The sequence below is a fragment of the Labrus mixtus genome, chromosome 18 (assembly GCF_963584025.1).
Source record: "Labrus mixtus chromosome 18, fLabMix1.1, whole genome shotgun sequence".
NCBI lineage: Eukaryota > Metazoa > Chordata > Actinopteri > Labriformes > Labridae > Labrus > Labrus mixtus.
In genome coordinates, this window is record NC_083629.1 from 23990729 (window position 1) to 24011700 (window position 20972).

The following is a 20972-nucleotide window of genomic DNA, read 5'->3' on the forward strand; positions in this document are numbered from 1 at the left end:
CAGTGTTCTTGGAGAAGTTTGCTCTTTTCCCGGGGTTGCTCGAGGTGGAGGTCTGCTCTGCTTGCTTGTCTTTTTGAAGCATTTCTAGATACGATGATTTGAATAATTTGACAGGAAAAGTGCTCACAGGCTTGAAGAGAGGAAATACAAAATGGGTTAAATTACTCAATTTCATCAGTCATACGGAGTCATGTGGAGAAAAACAGCCTAAAAACCAGTATCACTACTGTAATTACTGCTGTAAGATAAGGCAGGATAACTTTATCTGACAGGAGCCTCTCTTTCTCCCCGTGCATGTGTGGGTTCTCTCCAGCTTCCTCCCACAGTCCAAAGACATGCTCGTTAGGTTAACTGGTGACTCTAAATTGCCCGTAGGTGTGAATGTGAGTGTAGCTGGTTATCTGTCTCTATATGTCAGCCCTGTGATTGACAGGCGACCAGTCCAGAGTGTAACCCCGCCCCCTGCCTCTCGCCCCAATAACCCCAACAAAAAGAAAAGCGGTATAGATAAAAGATGGATGGATGGTAAGGCAAGGCAAGTTTATTTATGTCGCACATTTCAACAGCAAGGCAATTCAATTGTGCTTCACACAAGACATCAAAAAGCATCATGACAGAGGAAAGAAAAGAAACATTAAAATAGAACATTTAAAAATCACTGAAATTATTAAATCTGAAAATATGTTCAAATAAAAATAATAAAAATGAAATTAATTGAAATAAATAAAGTAAAAATATAAAAAGAGTTAAAAGTTACAGTGCAGAGTTAAAGTTTAAAATCTTATTAAAGCTGTTTAATGAAAATATGTAGTGAAACGTATTGGTGCATCAAAGATTTTGTCAGTATTACATCATTAACTTATTCATACTTACATCACCAAAACAGCCTTTTTAGATCTGAGAAACATCGCCCGCCTCCTCCCATTCCTCTCCTGCTCAGCTGCACACATTCATCACTTCCAGACTAGACTTCTTCAACTGCAATCATCATCAAGAAACTCCAACACATGACCTCCACTGGCTCCTCATCCCCCAGCGTATCCACTTCATCATCACCTCAAAAGCCCTCCATAAACTGGCTCCTCCCCCTCATACCTGTCTGAGCTCCTCCCCTGGCATGCTCTCACCCCCCCCCCCCCCCCCCCCCCCCCCCCACTGCAGGACAAACTGGGGGGGCAGTGTCTTCACCATTGCCACTCTCACCCTCTGGAACTCACTCCCAAAAACCATCAGAGACCCCCACTCACTCACTTTCTTCAAGCAATCCCTAAAAACTCACCTCTTCAACAACAAACCATCTCAGCTCTCATCCTCCTTCTCTTACATTATTTCTTCACTGTTTTGTTTTGTTGTTATTCTTTGTGAAGAGTCTTTGAGTATTTAGAATATGCATTATTATAATTACTTTATTATTTTCACGATATGGACTGTATCATGAGAATACCTGACAGTTTTGAAAAGGTAAGCTCCCTCCCTGACGTTCTTCAGGCGACTCTAAAAAACAACATTTGCATTTCAGTCAGAGGCTGGAGAGTGAAGCTGCAGATGATTCTCACAGTGTGAGGACGGTTCATTGACTCTCACATAAGCTGTCACAGAAAAGCACCATTTTAAACTAATGATACCTTGTTGCTGTCTGCACTACGAGCTGAGCACCACTCTGACAGGAGTTTACTACTAATGGGGGTTTTCTGTTGACTATGTTTGTTTTAAAATCAGTTCTCACGTTTATGAATGTTGATTGTATATCGGCATTTGTGTGTAAGGAAATATAAATTAAAGAGGACATATTATCCCCTTCCTCCATCTTTTCAAACAGTCCCCCTGTGGTCTAAATGAAACATCTGTGCTGTGCTTTGGTCAAAATATAACATGAATCAAGCACCAGAGGAGGTTTGTGACCCTGTATAAACCAGCTCTCAGAACGCTCCGTTTTGGTGTGTGTGTCTCTTTAAATGCAATGACCCCGCCCCCTGAGTTTTCCCCATAGACATCACTCCTCTGTAGAGAGAATAAAAATGGCAGACCTGCGCAAAAATTGTTCTAGCTTGGGGGTGGAGTCCATGGGTGGAGATACCAGGGGAGGGGAGGGGATTTCTTTTTAACCAGAATCCCACTGTGACATCACAAGGAGAGCACATTTGAAACGGAGCATTTGTCTCTGTGTTGTAAGACTTATGCAGACCACAAACAAAGGACTGGATGGGTTTATTTCACATTTTGTGGGTCAGTAGACACTCAGGTTACCCAAATATATGTTCACACTTGTTCACACAAGTGTATTTTTAATAATTTGTCCCCTTTAAAGGATTCTTATATCAGTATGAGATGAATTTCAAACATATAAAAAATGCTTGGGAAATTCCCATTCCTCTCTGAATTGATGCTTGGTTTCATCTTGTGTTTTTCAACATTATAAAATGAGCATCGTTTCAGGTGTTCCTCTCCAAAAGTCATGCCTATTTGTAACACAGCGAGTACCTGTTGGGTTTCTGGACCTCCTGGCGAGACAATGACTATAACACGAGTGAGTTTCGGTAGCCGCTGAGGTCCAGGAGGTGACCCTGTGCTGTTGTGTCCCCAGAGCAGCGGGAGGTGGAGCAGGAGGAGGGCAGCGAGGGCCGAGAGGAGGGACAGGACTCGCCCATCGCCTGCGGAGATGACATCCACCTCTATGACAACCAGATCAGCCCTGGGCCAGGTCAGTACACAGAAAGAGACAAGGAGAGAGAGAGAGAGAGAGAGAGAAAAACAGAGATACACAGAGGACAGTAGATGAGGAGGGGGTTGTAGAGCTGGATAAAAAGAGAGAACGAGTCATAGGAGGAGAGACGGGGAAACAGAAACATGAAGGAGGAACGCTTGAGAAGTGATAGAAAGAGAAGTGAGACGGCAGGACAGGTGGGAGAAGGAATATATTTTTTATAATATTGTTTTCTGTATTGGAAAAGTATTCTGTTTAATCTGTGATTTTATGCATTTAAGCACCTTCTTGTGATTCATCTTGCAATATTTTGTGACTTAATAAGAAGCATAAAAAGTTACAATCAGACATAAAACACAAAGTTCACAGTCACTCTTGATGGCTCCTTTCCCACATTTCCTTCCCCACTCTCTCTCTCTCTCTCTCTCTCTCTCTCTCTCTCTCTCTCTCTCTCTCTCTCTCTCTCTCTCTCTCTCTCCCTGGTTTCCGGCTCTATCCACTGTCCTGTCTCTCGAATAAAGGCACAAAAAGCCCAAAAATAAATCTTTAAAAATCTCCTCTGCTGTTCAAATTTCAGGATCAATATCAGTTTTTTCTTCTTCATGCACTTTTTTGAAGTATTTGATATCAAAGCATGAGGCACATTCTCAAAGGCGGAGTGTATCTAAGTCATGGCGGTTCTCCAAGAAGAAAAAAAAATCCTCAAAACGGCTTTAAGCTAATTTCCATGGGTGGTGGTCTGCGGCAGTCTGGGTCCATCCACAGTCCGATGGCAGGTGTTGACTTGACAGACGGCTCCTCAGCTGCAGGTGGCAGATGATTTTGACCCCATCACCAGAAACCCCACCAGTCAACAGGTGACCGTTGCTACAGCAACAGTCACAGGTGCAACTACCGGGAGAGTCAGGAGGAGAGAGAGAGAGAGGGGAGATGTGACAGGTGACCATGTCACTGAGTCTGATTCTCCATACATAGTAACACTTAAGGCGTCTGACAGGAACGCCGCGGTGATGTAAGCTGCATGGGAGCAAGTTAGAGGAGGAAAAAAAACAACGATGAGAAACTGTCTCTGAAGTTAAAGTGATTCCTGTCAGCTTTGAAATATGAACATAAAATACCAGAGAGGAGAAGCATAGTTTAAACTGGGAGAATTTAAATATCGCACCTTTAAAGGTCCAATCTGTATGTTTAGATTCTGGTCCTGAATGGTCTGGATTGGACCAGAGAAGGTAGGCGGATTTAAGGCACCCCCACACGGTCCCTTTTGGACACCCCTCGGTTTGCCAGATATGAGAGCAGTTATCAGGTCAAACCAACAGGTGTTGTAGCGATGGAAGCGGGCAAGAGTAGTAACTGAGATGTTAGAATGCAGAAAGGCTTCAAGACCGATGCAGAGCTGGCTAAACACTGAAGCTTCAGTGTCCGCGGCATCACAAAGGGCAGTAGCCCCTCCCCCAGGTGGGTGACACTCCCACAGCTAGGTGTTTGTTCTGCCCTCTGAGTCTGCCTTCTCACCGTAAACAATAGGACATGGAGCGAGAAAGCACCGAGTACACCCAAGCCCTTCCAGAGAGGGGGCGTGGTCAGACACAGCTCATTTACATATTTAAAGGTACAGACACAGAAACAGCCTGTTCTGAGCAGGGCTGAAATAGAGGGGTTTATAGACATGATCAAATACAGGATCAGAGTGGATTTAAAACAAGACACTTCACACACATGTTTTGAGGAGCTCTGAGAATTATTTAAACTGGTTGAAAAAGAGGAGAATATGTGACCTTTAATTTGGATTGCAGGAGATAAGGTTAGAAACCAGATCACAATTCCCTATCATGTTTTCCATTTAGGATTTCAGGAGCAATTAAGGGTTTACAAGTAGTTGTGTTTATGGCTGATTTTCAATTACACTTTTATGCAATGCGGCAAACATAATGCACCCAAAAAAATATTTAAAGTGTTTCCACTAAAACAGAAGCTCATCAGAATTTCTGATGGTGAAAACATTAAATATAAGCTCATTATCACTTAACTCTAATCAGAAACCATTAAAACAAACCTGTGGCTTTAGAGGACGCTGGTCCAGTGTTTTACCCACACTCCTCTCCCTCTGCACAGCTGCAAAAATGTTGAATTCTCACCGCCATCATCAGGCAAAATTGTCACCCACAGGTGCAGAATGTTTGTCATGCCCGCCAGTGTCTTCTCAAAAAAATATTCAGTGCATTATTCATCGAGAGCTCGGCTGAATGTCGATTAGAGTGTTTTGTTTTTATTCCTGCTTCCCCCTGAAAATGTCTGTCTGCCACATAAATTGAATCCCAGTGTAGCGGGCTGTTTGCATGCCTGTTACCGCTTTTAATTCATGTCACAAATCATCATGTGATTTATTATGACCACATCAGCAGGTCACTGTAGAATATGTGCACCGTGTCAAATCAGTGTAACACTTACATCTTGTCCGCTTACATAAGCAGCTGTTTGTAAAAGCACATCGTGTAGTGATGATATCAAATACAGAGACAGGAGCTCCGACTTCAGTCTCATTTTAAAAGATCTGTCTGTTATAACTCATTTATTTCCCAATACTCAACAGTTGTTACTTAATGTGAATGCTTTAGTCTTCAATCTTGACCTTTAGGGTATTGTGCCCATTGGATATTTAACTGTACTGTAATTAAAGGTCACATATCCTCCTCCTCTTCTTCATGTGTGTGAAGTGTCTTGTTCTAAATCCACTCTGATCCTGTATTTGATCATGTCTATAAACCCCTCTATTTCAGCCCTGCTCAGAACAGGCTGTTTCTGTGTCTGTACCTTTAAATATGTAAATGAGCTGTGGCTGACCACGCCCCCTCTCTGGAAGGGCTTGGGTGTACTCGGTGCTTTCTCGCTCCATGTCCTATTGTTTACGGTGAGAAGGCAGACTCAGAGGGCAGAACAAACACCTAGCTGTGGGAGTGTCACCCACATGGGGGAGGGGCTACTGCCCTTTGTGATGTCATGAAGGGAAAATCTCTAAACGGCCTGTTTGAGCACACATTTTCTGAAAAGTGGAGCAGGCAAAAGACGGAGAGGATGGACTTTTCTCATCATTGGGGGGTTTGTAGACAGACTAGAGACACATTTTAGTGTTAGAGGAACATGGAGAAGAGGATTTTGAATAATAGTTGCCCTTTAAAAGATTTTTTAAAATTACTTCCAACATTTAGTTATTCAAACAGCTTTTTTTTAATTCAACATCCTTTTTTTGAGCTCAGCCTCCAGTATCTCAGTCGTCTTATTTTAATCACAGTGCCGTCATTTTCTAGAGGAGGAACGGGATTCATCTTTGAAGGATTGAATAATTCTTTCTTGTGTGCTCATCTGCCTGACTTCGTGCAGATAAAGAAGATATTTCTACTCATCATGACATAATTTCTTTTTTTTAAAGTCAGTGTTAAAAATATTTTACATTTTTTGAATCCTGACATAAAATAGTAAATGACTGAATGCTGCTTGGCTAGCCCTGGATATGGGGGAGAGACACTTTAATAACATAACTTCTGCTAAAAAACTTCTTGGTGTCAGATCATTTATAACATAGTGGGGATGAAAGTGGGTATTGTATTATTTTATTCTCTCTGCATGACCCCTTTTTGGATATTGAAAGATGACACTCTTTCTGCAGCGATACCGGAGGTCTCTGAGAACTGCACGTCCTCAATGAGCCGAGGTTCAGAACAGTACGTTCTTCTAGTCCGCCTATCAGTGAAAGCACAAAGTGATTGATGAGATATTTGAGTGCTGAGGATTAGAATTTGAAGAGCTTACAAAAAAAACAATCTTGTCTGCTGGTAATACAGTCATGTTTGTTGTATTTATGGTTTTGTCATGATCTTATCCATTATTCTCTCCTCTGAAGACTTTGTCATAAGGCTGTCAAACGCTCCCCCAGAAATAGAATTGATTTCATGATTACACGTCTGCCAGTGCCGGGCTCAGTTCCATTTTAGTTCAATCAAATTTGGCTGAATACTGAAGAGGGAAAAGTCACGAGGAAGGACAGGCGTCTGTCACACTGGCAACTGGAGGATTTGGGCTTTGACCAAGGTCATTCCTTGACCTTTTAAATCCTGCGTTGAGTTTATAAAGAAACAAAAGTCTGAGCGTACAGAGCTCTAAGATGGCCTGCAGAGGAGTCTCTGACAGATTGTTTAAACTCTGATCAAGGATAAGAAATGTGGATCTTGTCTTGGTAACAGAACAGTTATGGGAGTTTGTCCTTCCAGTTGACCAAGTGGTTTTTGGACTTGGAGACCGCTCATGACTGTCCCAGTGATCGCCCTATGGGAGTAACTTCTAGATCAGTGGTTCCCAACCTGGGGTCCGAGCCCCATTAGAAGGGACGCCAAACATCTCAGGTGGGACAATTAGGCTTTGTCTGCTCTGAGGTTGTCAAAATTAGATGAACTAAAATCATAATAACACACGTACTGGATCTTTATAGGATCAAGTACGTCTCGTCCTATTCTGTTGTGACTTTCTGTCACTGAAATTCTGGGATTTTTTTCACATTGCGGAAATCATCTGGCCCTTTTTAATCGGATTTACGGATCTGAAAAATTCATCTTCAATAAGATGCAGTCAGTGCGCAAACGCCTTCAGTTTGGAAGATGGATTTCAAATGTAGCCTCAATATTCTGACAGTGAGAAATGTACGAGTCTGTGATGATGATACCAATTAAAATGACACTAACAAAAGATTTATTTGTAATAGAAATTAAAATACAAATTTAAAAAAATTATTGAATCCTACTGTAGTCCAAAGAGGACGTCCAGCCCAAGGACACAATGACCTGTTTGATTATAAAGTCACTCCCATCATACTCTCATTCTTAGTATTCTGAAAGTGGAAACGTCTGAACCTGTTGTATTTTGAAAGCAATTAAAGCCAATACTCGACCAAGCCGGTATTTATTTAATAAAAAATGCATCCAATGTCACTCAGCCAAAAGACACTTGAGCCTGTTTGTATACCTGACCTCTCCCATCACACATTCAACCATCATCAGCCTCCGACCTGCACATAACAGAGCACTCGTAACACTTGTGGCTGACCGAATGAAATCAACAGTTGCAGAGCTGCAATGATCAAACGGGGAACCAAGTACTGAAACAAGCCCATGTCACATTATAGCACTTCCTCCTTCCTAATCCCTAAACCCTGAAATTGTGCAGGATTACTCGGAACCAAACAGTATAATGAGACATACAGAAGCCATTAAAAGGAGGTGATCATTGGGGACGAGGTAATCTTATATGAATATATGAAAATCTCCTTAAGGCTGCAGCCCTGACAGCAATTAGAGCCGCGGCTCCCTCTCCCCTCTGGGAGCGGATAAGCCCAGCCGTGTGCTTTTTTGATTGTGAGGCTTTGATGAACCGAATCCAGTGCACACGACACGTGCCCCCCCCCCCCCTGCCATCGTCTCATCATAGAGGTAGGGGCTGGGGCGCTCTTTTTCTTCCTCCACTGCCTGCAGGCTTTTATTATGCCAAGGTGCTCGGTGCGTGCGATCAAAGCCTCCACTTTCCAGCAGACTCACATTTACTTGTGGCTGGATTATTGATATTATGAAATCCTGGCGTTTTCCTGAGGCTTATTGGCTTGTTAGAGGGAGGGGGGGGTTTCTTGCTTTTCCGTCGCTGGAGGGAGGAGTTTAAGCTCTGATTGATTTCCAGACGGAGCCGACATAGTGCATCACGCGGAGCAGAGGAGGAAAGCCCATGGTAACCTAATAACGTCCTCCCCGCAGTAAACGGCGATAACTGTGTTATGCAACACGGTGTCGGACTGTTTTATGAGAGTCAGCAGGGTACTGCAAGTCTGCTAGTTTAAGACTGGAGTGCGTTGAAAACCCCATTCCCCAAGTTTGTCCCTGTATTGTTTCCAAGCATGAAATGTTTTTTCTTTCTTTTTCTTTTTTTGCAGCAGCAGCATTGGGAAAATCCAGACCTTTGTACTTTATCTGAGCACTCGGCTCAGCTCCACAGACGTGTGTATTAAAACCTTATCAGCAGAGAAGTTTCAATCCCCGTTCAATGAGAGTGTTTAGAGACTTGCCTCTTGACATTTTCAACACTGTTAGAAAAAAGGCTCTCAGGCTTCTTTTCTTCACCGACCGAGTGGTTGTATTCTTGTGATCTTTTATTTCAGAATTTGAACCGTCGGTAATGAATGTTCTGTTGCTTTTAAATGCAAATTCAGAACACTGTAATTACCACGTCACTACAGATTTGCATGTAAACGCTGAGCAGTTCAACTTGTAATATTCAGATTCGACTGAAGTAAATGCAGTTTTATGTCAAAGAGGGTCTTTGAGGCTGAAGCGAGGCCGTGAAATATTCCTCTCGTTTTCTTCTCCACTCCAAATCTGGACCATCATCCCTCTAATAACATGTGGTGACATTATTCATTTTAGAACAAAAATGTACAAGGCGATTCAGTCGTTCTGTTTACTGGAGTGGCAATATTGCCTTTTGGTTGCCATAGCGATATACTTTTTGGTCGAGATGATCTGGAGTAAACATTATACTTCTTCTGTAGCCTCTTTTCAGACTGCCTTTTATTGCAAAAGTTCTGTTAACTAAGCTCAGGTGTCATCACGTCTTGGTACATTCTTATTGATTTTGTGATGGCGTGATGTTGGTGTCACAGTCTGAAAGTTCACATCGCGTTTCGGCGTTGTAGAAGCACGGCACAGCGGGAGCTCCACATAGACACACAAGCACTATTCAGTTTTTCTGTTTTTTTGTTAAGTAACTCACCTTTCCCTGATTATTTTTACAAAGTTGTGATTGAGCTTTAGACCCACTGATGAAATTTGAAAGACTTTGAAAATTCAGTGGAACAACAAACTGAGTGAGAAGTCGCCATGCCAAGGAGAAGTCACAAGTGGTTTCCAATACCCAGCAGTGGTCGCTTGGCCAGAGATAGAAGGTGGAAGTGAGATACTGTTTTCTCTGGTCTCTGTTATGTTGTTAGTCGGTGGTTACTTTGGCTGAAAAACAAAACAAGGGAATGATTGTAACTCTGGTCAAATACATTTGGAAGTCCAAACACAAGATAGAAATTTGTGATTCAAACTGTCAAAAAAAGTCAAACATCAGCTTTGAGCTGTTTGAATGTTAGAGAGATGTTATAAAACATCCTGCAGTTATCATATTTCGCCTTTGGTGCTGCAAATGACCACAAAATTGTCATCTTCGAGAATGTGACCTCAAACAACCATCAAAAGTTAATGATAGATGTTGCAGAATGGCAAAATTGCCCCCATGTTATATTTCACTGCTAAAAGGACACACTTGAGATGCATCAATGTGATGATGATGATTGGGATGTTATAATAGAACTGCTCCAAGAGAAATAAACATATCCTCAATTCACAAGCCATAGTCTCTGTCTGATTGTTCAAGAGCATTTACTCTAATACAACACATGCATGTGTGAAAGGCAAGCGACAACCTATGGTGGAGAAAATTGTTGCCAATGCAGAAATGCAAAACCCTGCAGTTCCTCGAGTACGACTTCCTGTTCTTCTGCAGCCAGCCTCTAGTGGACACTCGATGAACTGCAGGATTTTGCACTTCCATATCGGCTTTATTTTTCAACACCAGAAGTTGCCGTTGGATCAGTTGAGAACTACTGTTCTGGATGACTTAGCCAAAATCTAAGCAGAAGCATTTTGAACTGCATTTCAAAGAGGCATGGCTGAGCCTGGTGATTAGAGGGTTGCAGTAGTCAAGACGAGAGGAAACAAAAGTATGAACAATAGCTCAGCTGTGGACACAACAGGATGGACTTCCATGATGTTCCTTCAATGATAATGTTTCACTTTGAATTTTCAATCGTACCTTTTCTTTTTTTTGTCCTCAGATGCTGACGACTCTGGTTGTGTTTTATTGAATACATCAAGAAAGGTAAGCATCAGAATCTTTGGTAAAATGTTCACTCTGATCCTGTATTTGATCATGTCTATAAACCCCTCTATTTCAGCCCTGCTCACAACAGGCTGTTTCTGTGTCTGTACCTTTAAATGTAAATGAGCTGTGTCTGACCACGCCCCCTCTCTGGAAGGGCTTGGGTGGCTCGGGCTTTCTTGCTCCATGTCCTATTGTTTACGGTGAGAAGGCAGACTCAGAGGACAGAACAAACACCTAGCTGTGGGAGTGTCACCCACCTGGGGGAGGGGTTACTGCCCTTTGTGATGTCATGAAGGGAAAATCTCCAAACGGCCTGTTTGAGCACACATTTTCTGAAAAGTGGAGCAGGCAGAAGATGGAGAGGATGGACTTTTCTCGTTTGTAGACGGACTAGGGACACATACTAGTTAGGAAAACATGGTGAGGTGTGTTTTAGATAACATGTGACCTTTTAAAAGAAGCTTCAAAAGAAGTTCACTCATCATTGGAAGAACTCAGTAACGCACACATCACTCAGATTTACAGCTCGACTTTAGTTATACATACAAGAAAAAGATCAATGGGTGTGACTGTCTTTCATCATATTTTAACAGTGTGGGAAAGTTTGGAGGTAGAAGTGATCGGAAGGAGCAGCAAAAGAAAGATTAAGAGGAGTATTTGTGTAAATTATGTAGTCTTCCTCGGGCCTTAGTTAAAATTAGAAACAAGCTAAGCCTCATTACATCTAGGGAGGTCCTGATTAGGATTTTACCGTTTCTACTTCTCATGTTGTCTTCTAAACTGTTGAAGACAGCTCTGTAGTCCACATTCGGAGAACAGTGAGGTTTGCAAAACGAATCCAATAGTTTTTGAGATATGCATGACAAGTGAATAGCTCTGCTGTCAGTGTGAATGTCCTCTGTTAAACTGCTGCCTGCTGCTGCTTATCTCTTCATGCCACTTCACTGTTGGCATGTTCAAATTGTTCTATGTCGGTTTGTTTGTAAAAGGTAATGACACCTATGCAGCCGGTGTTATGACAGTGTTCTCTCTCTGTCCTCTCCTCTCTCAATCAGCTCACACAGCTCTGTTATAAAGAGATCTGATTGGTCAATAGGAAGAATTTTAAAGAGTTATTTTGAAATGTAAAGCTGTGAGTCATCTGCATAGCGGAAATCAATCCGTTCTCATGTTTGTTCCCCACTGGCAGAAATTAAAGTCCTACCAGAGCAAGTTTAAAGTAAGCATCAAACTCTGACTGAAATAGAATATAGCATTGATAAATTGGTATTTAAACCCTGACTAATACTTATAAGTTCTCTTTATATTTGAATAAAACATCGAAAGACAGAGAATGGAAGTTTGATGCCAGCAAACCTTTCATAGTTTAATAACTTTAGAAGAGGAGGAAATGTTGTTTCAATGTTTTCAACCAATCATAGCGTGCACTAAAGATGAAGGAATGGTTCTCTACGTCCACAAACTAAAAGAAATAAATCACAGGGCAAAGGTCAGATGTCATCAGAAGGCTGACAGATTTTTATTTTAGTACTTACTATTTTAGTTTGATGTTCTTTTGTTCCTGCCAACAGCTTGCCTCGTTCGTCTCACTAATCTTCCCGTTCTGTATTACAGGTCTGTGTATTTGCTCTCCTTCTGTTTTTTTATCAGTTTCACATGGTTACATATTTACTGTGCTGCCAAGAACTGTGCTGCGGATCTGCTTGTTTGCACTCGTCTATAAATAGAGTTGATCTTGATATGTTTCTTCTAAAGCTCCACGGTTGTCCCTTTATTGATGAACAATTCAGGATATCTTTAGAATCACAATAGCTGTTTTAATGTATGCACTCCTGAAAATATCTATATCTGCTCACTCGGACTTGCTGCAGAAAAAATACTAGGGGGTCTGACAGGTGAAACTTCGGGGGAAGTCCAAATGAAATATTTGGTTGTTTGTATTCACTCATATATGGAAGCGATTAGTGATCAGAATTCAAATGATAAAGCTAAGTTGAAAATTCAAATGCATTAACAGAAATGCTTTTTAATTTTCAGAATATGAGTGTATTATTTGACTCAAAAATATCTTTCACCCTGCCACCCATCGTGCTGCGCGTTCTGCCCGCTCGCCTCAGACTGTAAATATTACGTTCGCCTGCCTGGAAGCTGGAGTCTGACGTCACTTTCCTGCGCCGTCCACTTTACCATTTCGTTTTTGAGTTGGTTTGAATTATGATCACTTTTTAGCACGGCAAGTTTGAAAACGAAAAGCCAAAGACCTTTTAGTTTTCATTTGAATTATGTCATACAATATGCATACATAGAGCGTAAAAGTATAATGCAAACTGGATGACTGAATATTCATTTTAAATACAGGTCAAATAATGCACCTATAATCTGAAAATTAAAACGTGTTACTGTATTTTCATTTTAAAATTAGCTTTTTCATTTGAATTATGATACAAATTTAGCGGGGCATTTTTTGAAAATGATAAAGCAAATGTCATTTTCTTCCTCATTTTAATTTAGTCAAAGAATGTGCATTTTTGAAGTTGAAAACTAAAATTCTAATTAGATAAATTAATCATCATTTTATTTTTGAGTCAAATAATACACCCATATTCTGAAAATTAAAAAGCATTTCTGTTAATGCATTTGAATTTTCAAATTAGCTTTATCATTTGAATTCTGATCACTAATCGCTTCCATACTCATACAGCTCTTCCTGGAGTTTTTCAGGAGTTTTCTGCATGTGTGAAATCCCTAAATATCTGTTCAAGATGTTTTGAAACACTTCTTATGACTGGAAATGGATCTAAGAGAATGCAACTTCTTCTTCACCTTTGAATCACTTGACCCAAGCTGAAAAGTCTGCAGAAACAAACCCTAAAACATGCAAACAAACAAAACTTAATTACATTTACTTATAGTATGACATACACAATTTCCCCCTCAGGCTTTTGTGCTGTTGCTTGTGCTGCTGCTTTTTTTTTTTTTTTTTTTTTTTTTTTGAAAGGAACAGCAGGGAATCCCTTCATCTTCTGAATTTCTGTCACACGATCAATGAAATCGAACAGTAGTGGGTGTCTGGGCTCTCAATCGAGCTGTGTTCATCTCTCTGTCCATTCATCCGTCTCTCAGGTGATTCTTAGAAACCACCGGTCAAATATGGACAGACTCTGAAGGGGAGACATCTCTGCGCTCTTTAATAAAACGGGACATTTTGTCTCAGAGTAATGAGGAGAACCTAGCTTCAAACTTAAGGGCACTTTCACTCGTGCATTTTCAGCTAAATCCTGACACCAACTTGCAGCGTACTCCATCGAAGATAGACTCGCAGTGTATTTGAAACGGAGCAGAGCGTAATGGCGCTGATGGCACGCTCCAGAGACGGACCACGGTGCCTGCTGTGGATACACAATCTTTGACTAGAGTGGCAGCGAACTACGGCATAGTACGTGGCACTGACAGAGTATGTTTGGGGGTTAGAGACACAGCTAGTGGCAGGCGGCTGTATTGCAGTTTGAGAATAACATCTGATCGACATTGAGGCCAAATTATAAAACAGACCAGTTATTCTTTTACTATTCAGTTCAACTATTTAGTCAACTGAAAGCGCACGTCCCTTATTGCTAATGCTGCACAATGTTTAGCCGCCTCCACAGGAGTACTGATACAGCAAATATAATACAACCAACATGTTAACAGATAAACCCAAACCAATGCTAACCATATACCAATGACATGATGGTATAAGTGCTTTCTTTCAATACTGCTGGATGCATTTAGGTGTTATCATTATGTTCCTTTTTTACCTGCTGGACTTTATGAAGAAACCTTAAGTCTTGAACTTTCATTTGTTGAATTTCATAGCCGGTTGCAGACCCCTAAATCTGCGCCTTCATCTTCCAGGTTTTCCAACAAGTCACATTAGTCAGGTGCTGTGCCAGTTGAAGAGTGTTTCTGCGGTTTGGAGAAACTGTGTTTTCAATCACAGCTTGATTGGGAGTATTGACGTCTTCCTGCAGAGCTGGCAGCGCTGCTGCATCAATGAAAAATACAGAAGGAAAATATTGTCACAACAAAAGCAACAAAGGACTCAGAGACAAGTTGCAAATTGACTTGAACCGGCCAAAGCACATTTGATTACATGTACAGTGTTTCTTAAATCTTGTATCATTTAATAGATTCAGAATAAAACTTTCTAAAAAGAGTATGATGCTATGGGTTCCATTCTGCAGACATTAAGATTTACATGTATATGTTTTCACAATGTGTTCCAGCCTTTAAAATGGTACTGATTGGCATGATAAGCTTAAAAAAAGACCAGCAAGAAATATTTCAGGTTTTAAAAGAATCCATTTTTTCCACAGTATGTGAAGCTGATGAACTTTGAGGAGGAAGTTCGGGCTCACAGGGATCTGGACGGCTTTCTGGCAAGGGCCAGTATCCTGCTGGATGAGACGGCTGCCTCTCTGGACGACGTTCTGAAGAGAATGCTGCACCATGTGGGCCAGGACAGCCATGTCTCCGAACCCAGCTGCAACTTCGAGGAGGTGATGAGCTTGCTTTTCACCGATGCCGGAGCTCAGGAGGTCAACGGTAAGCAGAAAAGCTGTCGACATGTGTGTACAAAACCAGGAACATGTAAGAAATACAGACCGAGACACTGAAAAACACATACAGACAAGAGTACCCGCTCCACCTGCGCCTGCACACAATCAGATAAAAAGCCCCAGAACACATGACACCTGACCTGAAAACATCTGACGTCTGCACATGTCAACACCTACCTGAAAAATAGCTTCACCGCAGGCTCAGGAGCAGAAATGTCAGATTGGCTCGAGAATGATTCAAGAAGCTTTTTAGACCCAAAGGAAAGTTTGTGATGTCTGAATCAAGGTTGTCTGTTGAGCCCACGGCTTTTTTTTGTTGCTGGACACAAATAGAGCTCAGTGTGCTGGATCGTGTTTGCAACCCTGTGCACACATCAAACGTTTCCCAGGAAACAGTCAAGTGGCTATCCTATAAATGAATTCACAACAATAAGACGCATCTTTTTTATACACCAAGGCCTTTGAAAACACAAACCAAAAAATCTGTGTCACTTACACTCATGGCCAAGCAATAGTTTAATATTTTTTGGATAATGTCCTCTGCCTTGAAGGTTATGTTTTCAGTGCCCTTTGCTTCCCGTCTTGAGGATAATGGAAAAACTACTGGCCTGATTTTCATGAGATTTGGTGGAAGCATGTAGCATGAGCCAAGAATGAGTTCATCTGCATTTTGGAACGAAACTCAATTCAACTCATGAATGCACAGAGTGGTTGGGTTAGCGATTTGGATGTTATAGAAGACTGGACTATCCACCTTTCTGAAAGTCAGGGTTTTAACCTTGTTCTAATTATCAATGCTTATTATTCTTATTTCTAATTCAGGGGATTAGGGTTTGATTTCAGAATGTAAAATCAATGAATTTGAATGTAGAGCCGTTTCAAAGCTTTACCAGTATCTGTATTGACCTCTGAATCAGCCCAAAGGGTAATTTCAAGTGCTCAAGAGGTCAATGCATCACTCACACACTATATTCTCCCCCAAATAAACCGATTTTTTCATCTTGTGGAGAATGTACTTTATGTCAGCAATCAGTATTTTCCCTCCAACTATATTCAGAGGAATACTTTGTACCTGCTAATATTCCAGTCTAGGTATTAAAACCGGATCTTGATTGTTAAGATATCATACAGCAGGGGTTTAATACTGCACACCTGACACGTGCCATGGCTCCTCCAGGTTTTCTGCCCATAGGTCGGCTTACAGATCCCTGTCACATGAGTTGAGTCTCTTTAGCACAGGTCCTTTTGGCTGAGTAGCAAAGCCTCTTGGTTAAGGACAATCTCCTCAGCCCACTAGAGCAGGAGAAATCCGCCCCCCTTACATAACAGTATGAAGCCATTGTTTAAGCCTCACTGTGTTCTGCAAGCTGCACTGAACATTGTTACGCCCCACAATGAGGCGGCCCTGTGGGGCTAACAACCATCCACTAATTGACCCAACAAAGTGACAGAAAACACCTTTTTTTACTTTTTTATTTTTGGCCGTTTGGGGCTTTATTGGAAAGACAGGACCCTGGATGGAGTCTGAAATCAGGGAGGAGGAGAGTGGGGAATGCCATGTGAGTAATGAGCCACAGGTTGGACTCGAACCCAGGCCGCCAGCTATGAGGACTACAGTTTCTGTACATGGTGCGCACAGAACAACCTCTAAGCCACCGGAACCCAACATTAAACACCTTAACAACCAGAATCAAACCAAGGGTAAACTAGATCATTCAAACTAATTCAACAAAACCCCAAAAACCTCCACGATCCCTGAATGAGGTCACACTCACACTAGGCCAAGTTGTCCCGTACTGCGCTTAAGCTCGATTGCCCGCCCTTCCCATTCCCCCGCCGGCCTGCACTCACACTGCTCCAGGACTAACCGGGCCTAAGTATGGCTTCCCTCTTGTACATAACGTCGTAATACAACACAAGCATGGCTTTATGTTATCAAGAAGTGTGATTAGTTTACAATACAGACGGACTCTTTACATCTAAAATTTAAAATAAAAGGGACTCGTGGTCAAGTCTGCGTTCCCACATCACAGAAATTCACAGAGAAAATGACAGCTACTTTACTGACTTTATGGCCTTTACAAACAAACTGGACTTTGTGGGTGAAGCGTGCTAAGGCACAGTACGGATTGTCTAGTGTGAGTCCGCCTTTAGATGCACAGCAGTCCCACCTCTAAAAGCCTTTCTCCTCATGAACTCAGCGCTGGGCTTTTAAGCACTGAGGCCAGGTGCACCTCATTGTGTAATCAGTCGCTTCACCTGGGCAGAGCTGGAGACAACAGAAGGGGAGAAGGGGACAAACAGCAGAGGGAAACAAACAGCCCTAACAACATTGAGTCACAACTCTAATTATTTAGCAAATCAAAGAGTTTGGGACATATTGTATTTTTAGGATTACCGACGCTTTGCAGATGTTGGAAAAAACCTGTTAACAACATGTGGAGGTAATGGTAGTGAAAGCGCTGCCTGTCTGTCTCGAGTGTTATCCTGTCCGTCTGGGGCTGATGTCCGCAGTTGTTGGTGGTTAGTCAGAGGTGGGTGGTGTGTGACGCTCACCCTGCACAGCCGCCTCTGACAGATCCGCGAGGTGATAATTGACTTCTGTCATCGATCACCCACTTAGCTTTTCAAATGGCTCTCAGAGACTCTCGAGCTGTGGTGGCTGCTGCTACTTGACTGTTTCTCTCCCAGAATACCGGACAAAGAAGCGGATGAAGTGAGGTTATTTTAATCTTGTCTTAGAGGCTGCCATCTTAACAGAAAGGCTTGCTGCGCAGGTCTGAGCTGTCTGGAAATGGTTTGAAAATCAATTTGAGCTCTCAGGGGTTTCACTTGGTTTTGAAACTGTATGAAGCAACATCAACAAAAAAAAAACATTTTAAAAGGTATGGGTTCTAATAAATAAAAGTTTAGCCATTGTTATTCTTATTTAATGGAACTTTAGCTCCATGCAGTCAAACAGAAATAATTCCATTTAGTTAAAATGAAAAGACATCTGAAGAGTTACCTAAATTAAAGTCTTTCAAGGAGCAATCTATAAAATATATTCTGAGTGAAATGATAAAGGTATCTTACTATCTGATCATTAAGGAAACATGCTATGTTGAAGTGCTGGCTTCTCTGACAACAATGCAGCAGCCAGTATGTCCTCCTTCTAACTTTAGATTCTGGTCCTGAATGCTCTGGATTTGTTTGGACCAGAGAAGGTAGGTGGTTTTGAGGCGACCTCACACACGGCCGTTTTGGATGCCCCTCGGTTTGCCAGATATGAGAGCAGTTATCAGGTCAACAGGTGTTGCAGAGATGGAAGCGGGCAAGAGAAGTGGTTCAGATAGAAGTGATTGTACCCGACCTAAAAAGCCTCTGCATGTTTCTAATAAGCTCCACGAGCAGAAACGTGCTCAAACTAGGATCAATATTGGAGATGCTTTTGAAAAATGGAGAGAGGTTAGAACACAGAAAGGTTTACAGACCCATGCAGAGCTGGATAAACACTGAAGCTTCAGTTTCTCTGAGTCTGAGCTCAACAGTAGAATATAAGTTCCATAGGTTTCACTCTGTTTCTCCTGCACACACCAAAGCCTGCTGATACGTAATAGGTCAACACAGCTCGGACTACAAATGGAAACTAGAACACATCCGATGCTGAAATCCAGCTGTATGGATTTAACCGATCTATGTAGAATCTGAAAGTAGAGTTTAGATTAGATTTTTCTAGTTTTGATAATATTCTGCTCAGCTAAGAAGTCCTAAATACGAGCATTCATCAACGCTGTCAAGGTCGACTGTTCATCCTCTTCAAGGTCATTTATCAACCAAAGATTCAGCAGCAGTATCTAGCCAGGAATGTTTTTGGTGATGTGCAAAATGAAGTTTTGAATTAGTGGAGAAGTGAGCGTTCACTCTGGGGAAAGGCATTAGTTATAGCAGAAGAAACGGGATAATAGTGGATGGAAATTGGGTTATAATGAATTGCACAGTGGATGATGTAAGAAGTCCTAAATTATTATGCAATAAATATATAAAGAATTACAGTATGAAGCATGCACATGAGCAGAACAACTGTCATTTAGCTGTTGAATAAAGAGATTTAACATGAAATATTCATTTAGGGCATTTTCACATTAGGCACTAATTCCCCCCCCCCCCCTCCCCCGCTGGTCTGCGTTCACATTAGTTACATAGTGAGTACACATAGTTGGTTTGCAAATCCAACAAAAAGCAGAAAGTAGAAGAAGTAGCAACCATGGCAACTGCTCGCAGACGCAGAGTCCATCCTGCTAACTGTAGATGTTTTTGTTATTTCTAAGACGGCATCAACGACCCTCTTACTACTTCCACATCTACTGTGCAGCTCAGAGGACGAAATGCTGCACGGATATGATGGTTTTTGAAACGACAAGGAGCCGTTTAGCATTCCTCCATATAGCAGTTCACTTCCTTGTTTGAGAACGGATGCATTCACATCTCCCTCGGACCGTACTCAAGCCAAGCGAGCTCGGACGCTGTACCCGAGTACGGTACGTTTGTGTTCACTCTGATCAAATGAACCGGACTTTGGGGTAAAGCGTACTCCGATCCAGGCCCGGGTCCCTACTGTGAAACCATCCTGAATCAGTCGAAATGGTTCATTAGACAATTGAGGATGCAGTCACATTTAAAAAAAAAAATGTGTATTATTATAATAATTAGAACATTTGGATTAGTTGAGAGTGACAATCACTCAGAGTAAGAAACCCCGCTTTGGATGAGAGATCCCGAAATTAAAATCATGAAATGTGGCACACTAACGCTCATGTGGCTGCGATGAGGAGGGGGGGGGAATATCTCCAGGAGGAGGAACAAAAGGCTCCTCTCGGGGGAATACATTCATATTGCCCGTAAGTATGCTATCATCGGGACATATCTCTTCAGGTATTAATTTCTGCCGTATCTCCGTTCACAGCGGGGCGATGCTGCCGGCTGAGCGGACCGGCTCACTCGGAGTGTAATACTGTACAGCTGCGAGATAAAGAGAACAGGGGCGAGATTATAACAGGCACAGGAAGAACAGAAAATTACAGAAATGAAAAAGGATGAAAACCCACAGAGATAATTAGTCCTGCTCTAAGAGGACTCGGTTTTTTTAAGAGGTGAACTCTGCTGGGTCTTTTTGCTTCTCTTTTCTTGGGATTTTGTGTCGGAGCAGAGTACACTTGTTGTGCAATCGAACAGCAACGATGATGATGCAGAGCACTCGTAAAACAGCACTCCATCCTGCTCCTATGGATGAAACACGGCATGTTATCGTTAAAAAACTGCAAGTACTTAAACCGATAAATGATTACAGGACGCTGAAGATGATGACCGTGCATAAAGTCGTGATTAGCAGCGGCCGCAAAATGAGTACTTGTCAATATTTTGATTGATATATTGTGTAATTATCCTTCCTCCTCCTAACTGTCGGCAGTCACAGGTCTCTCTGTGCTCGTCTCTGCGTGACGACTGTACCCTCATTTCTCCCTAAATTGCTGTCACCTTTCATCGATCTCGCCCGCTCTCTTCTGCTCTGTCATATTTTGCATAATCCTCCTGTGTGATTCTTTAGATTTTTGAAGATAACATATACTTTATTGTCCCCTCGGGGAAATTCTCCTTGAACTCCATCCATCTGGCTGCAGTTTACAAGCAATACAGAAAACAGAACCACCTTTTTCAAACAGTCCCCC

The 20972-nt window shown here is 41.9% G+C and overlaps 1 protein-coding gene across 4 annotated transcripts in view; it reads left to right on the plus strand.

The window, feature by feature from the left end:
• The window catches only part of slc4a11 (solute carrier family 4 member 11), a 94769-nt gene that overhangs the window by 30295 nt on the left and 43502 nt on the right, over positions 1–20972 (plus strand). For all 4 annotated transcript variants that reach the window (XR_009676426.1, XR_009676427.1, XM_061062773.1 and 1 more), the window contains exons 3-5: positions 2585–2701; positions 10620–10663; positions 15022–15250. Coding sequence is in view for 2 of the 4 variants with exons in the window: in XM_061062773.1 (XP_060918756.1) it covers positions 2585–2701; positions 10620–10663; positions 15022–15250 (390 nt within the window). In the remaining 2 variants the exon portion in view is untranslated. The remainder of the gene's footprint in view (positions 1–2584; positions 2702–10619; positions 10664–15021; positions 15251–20972) is intronic.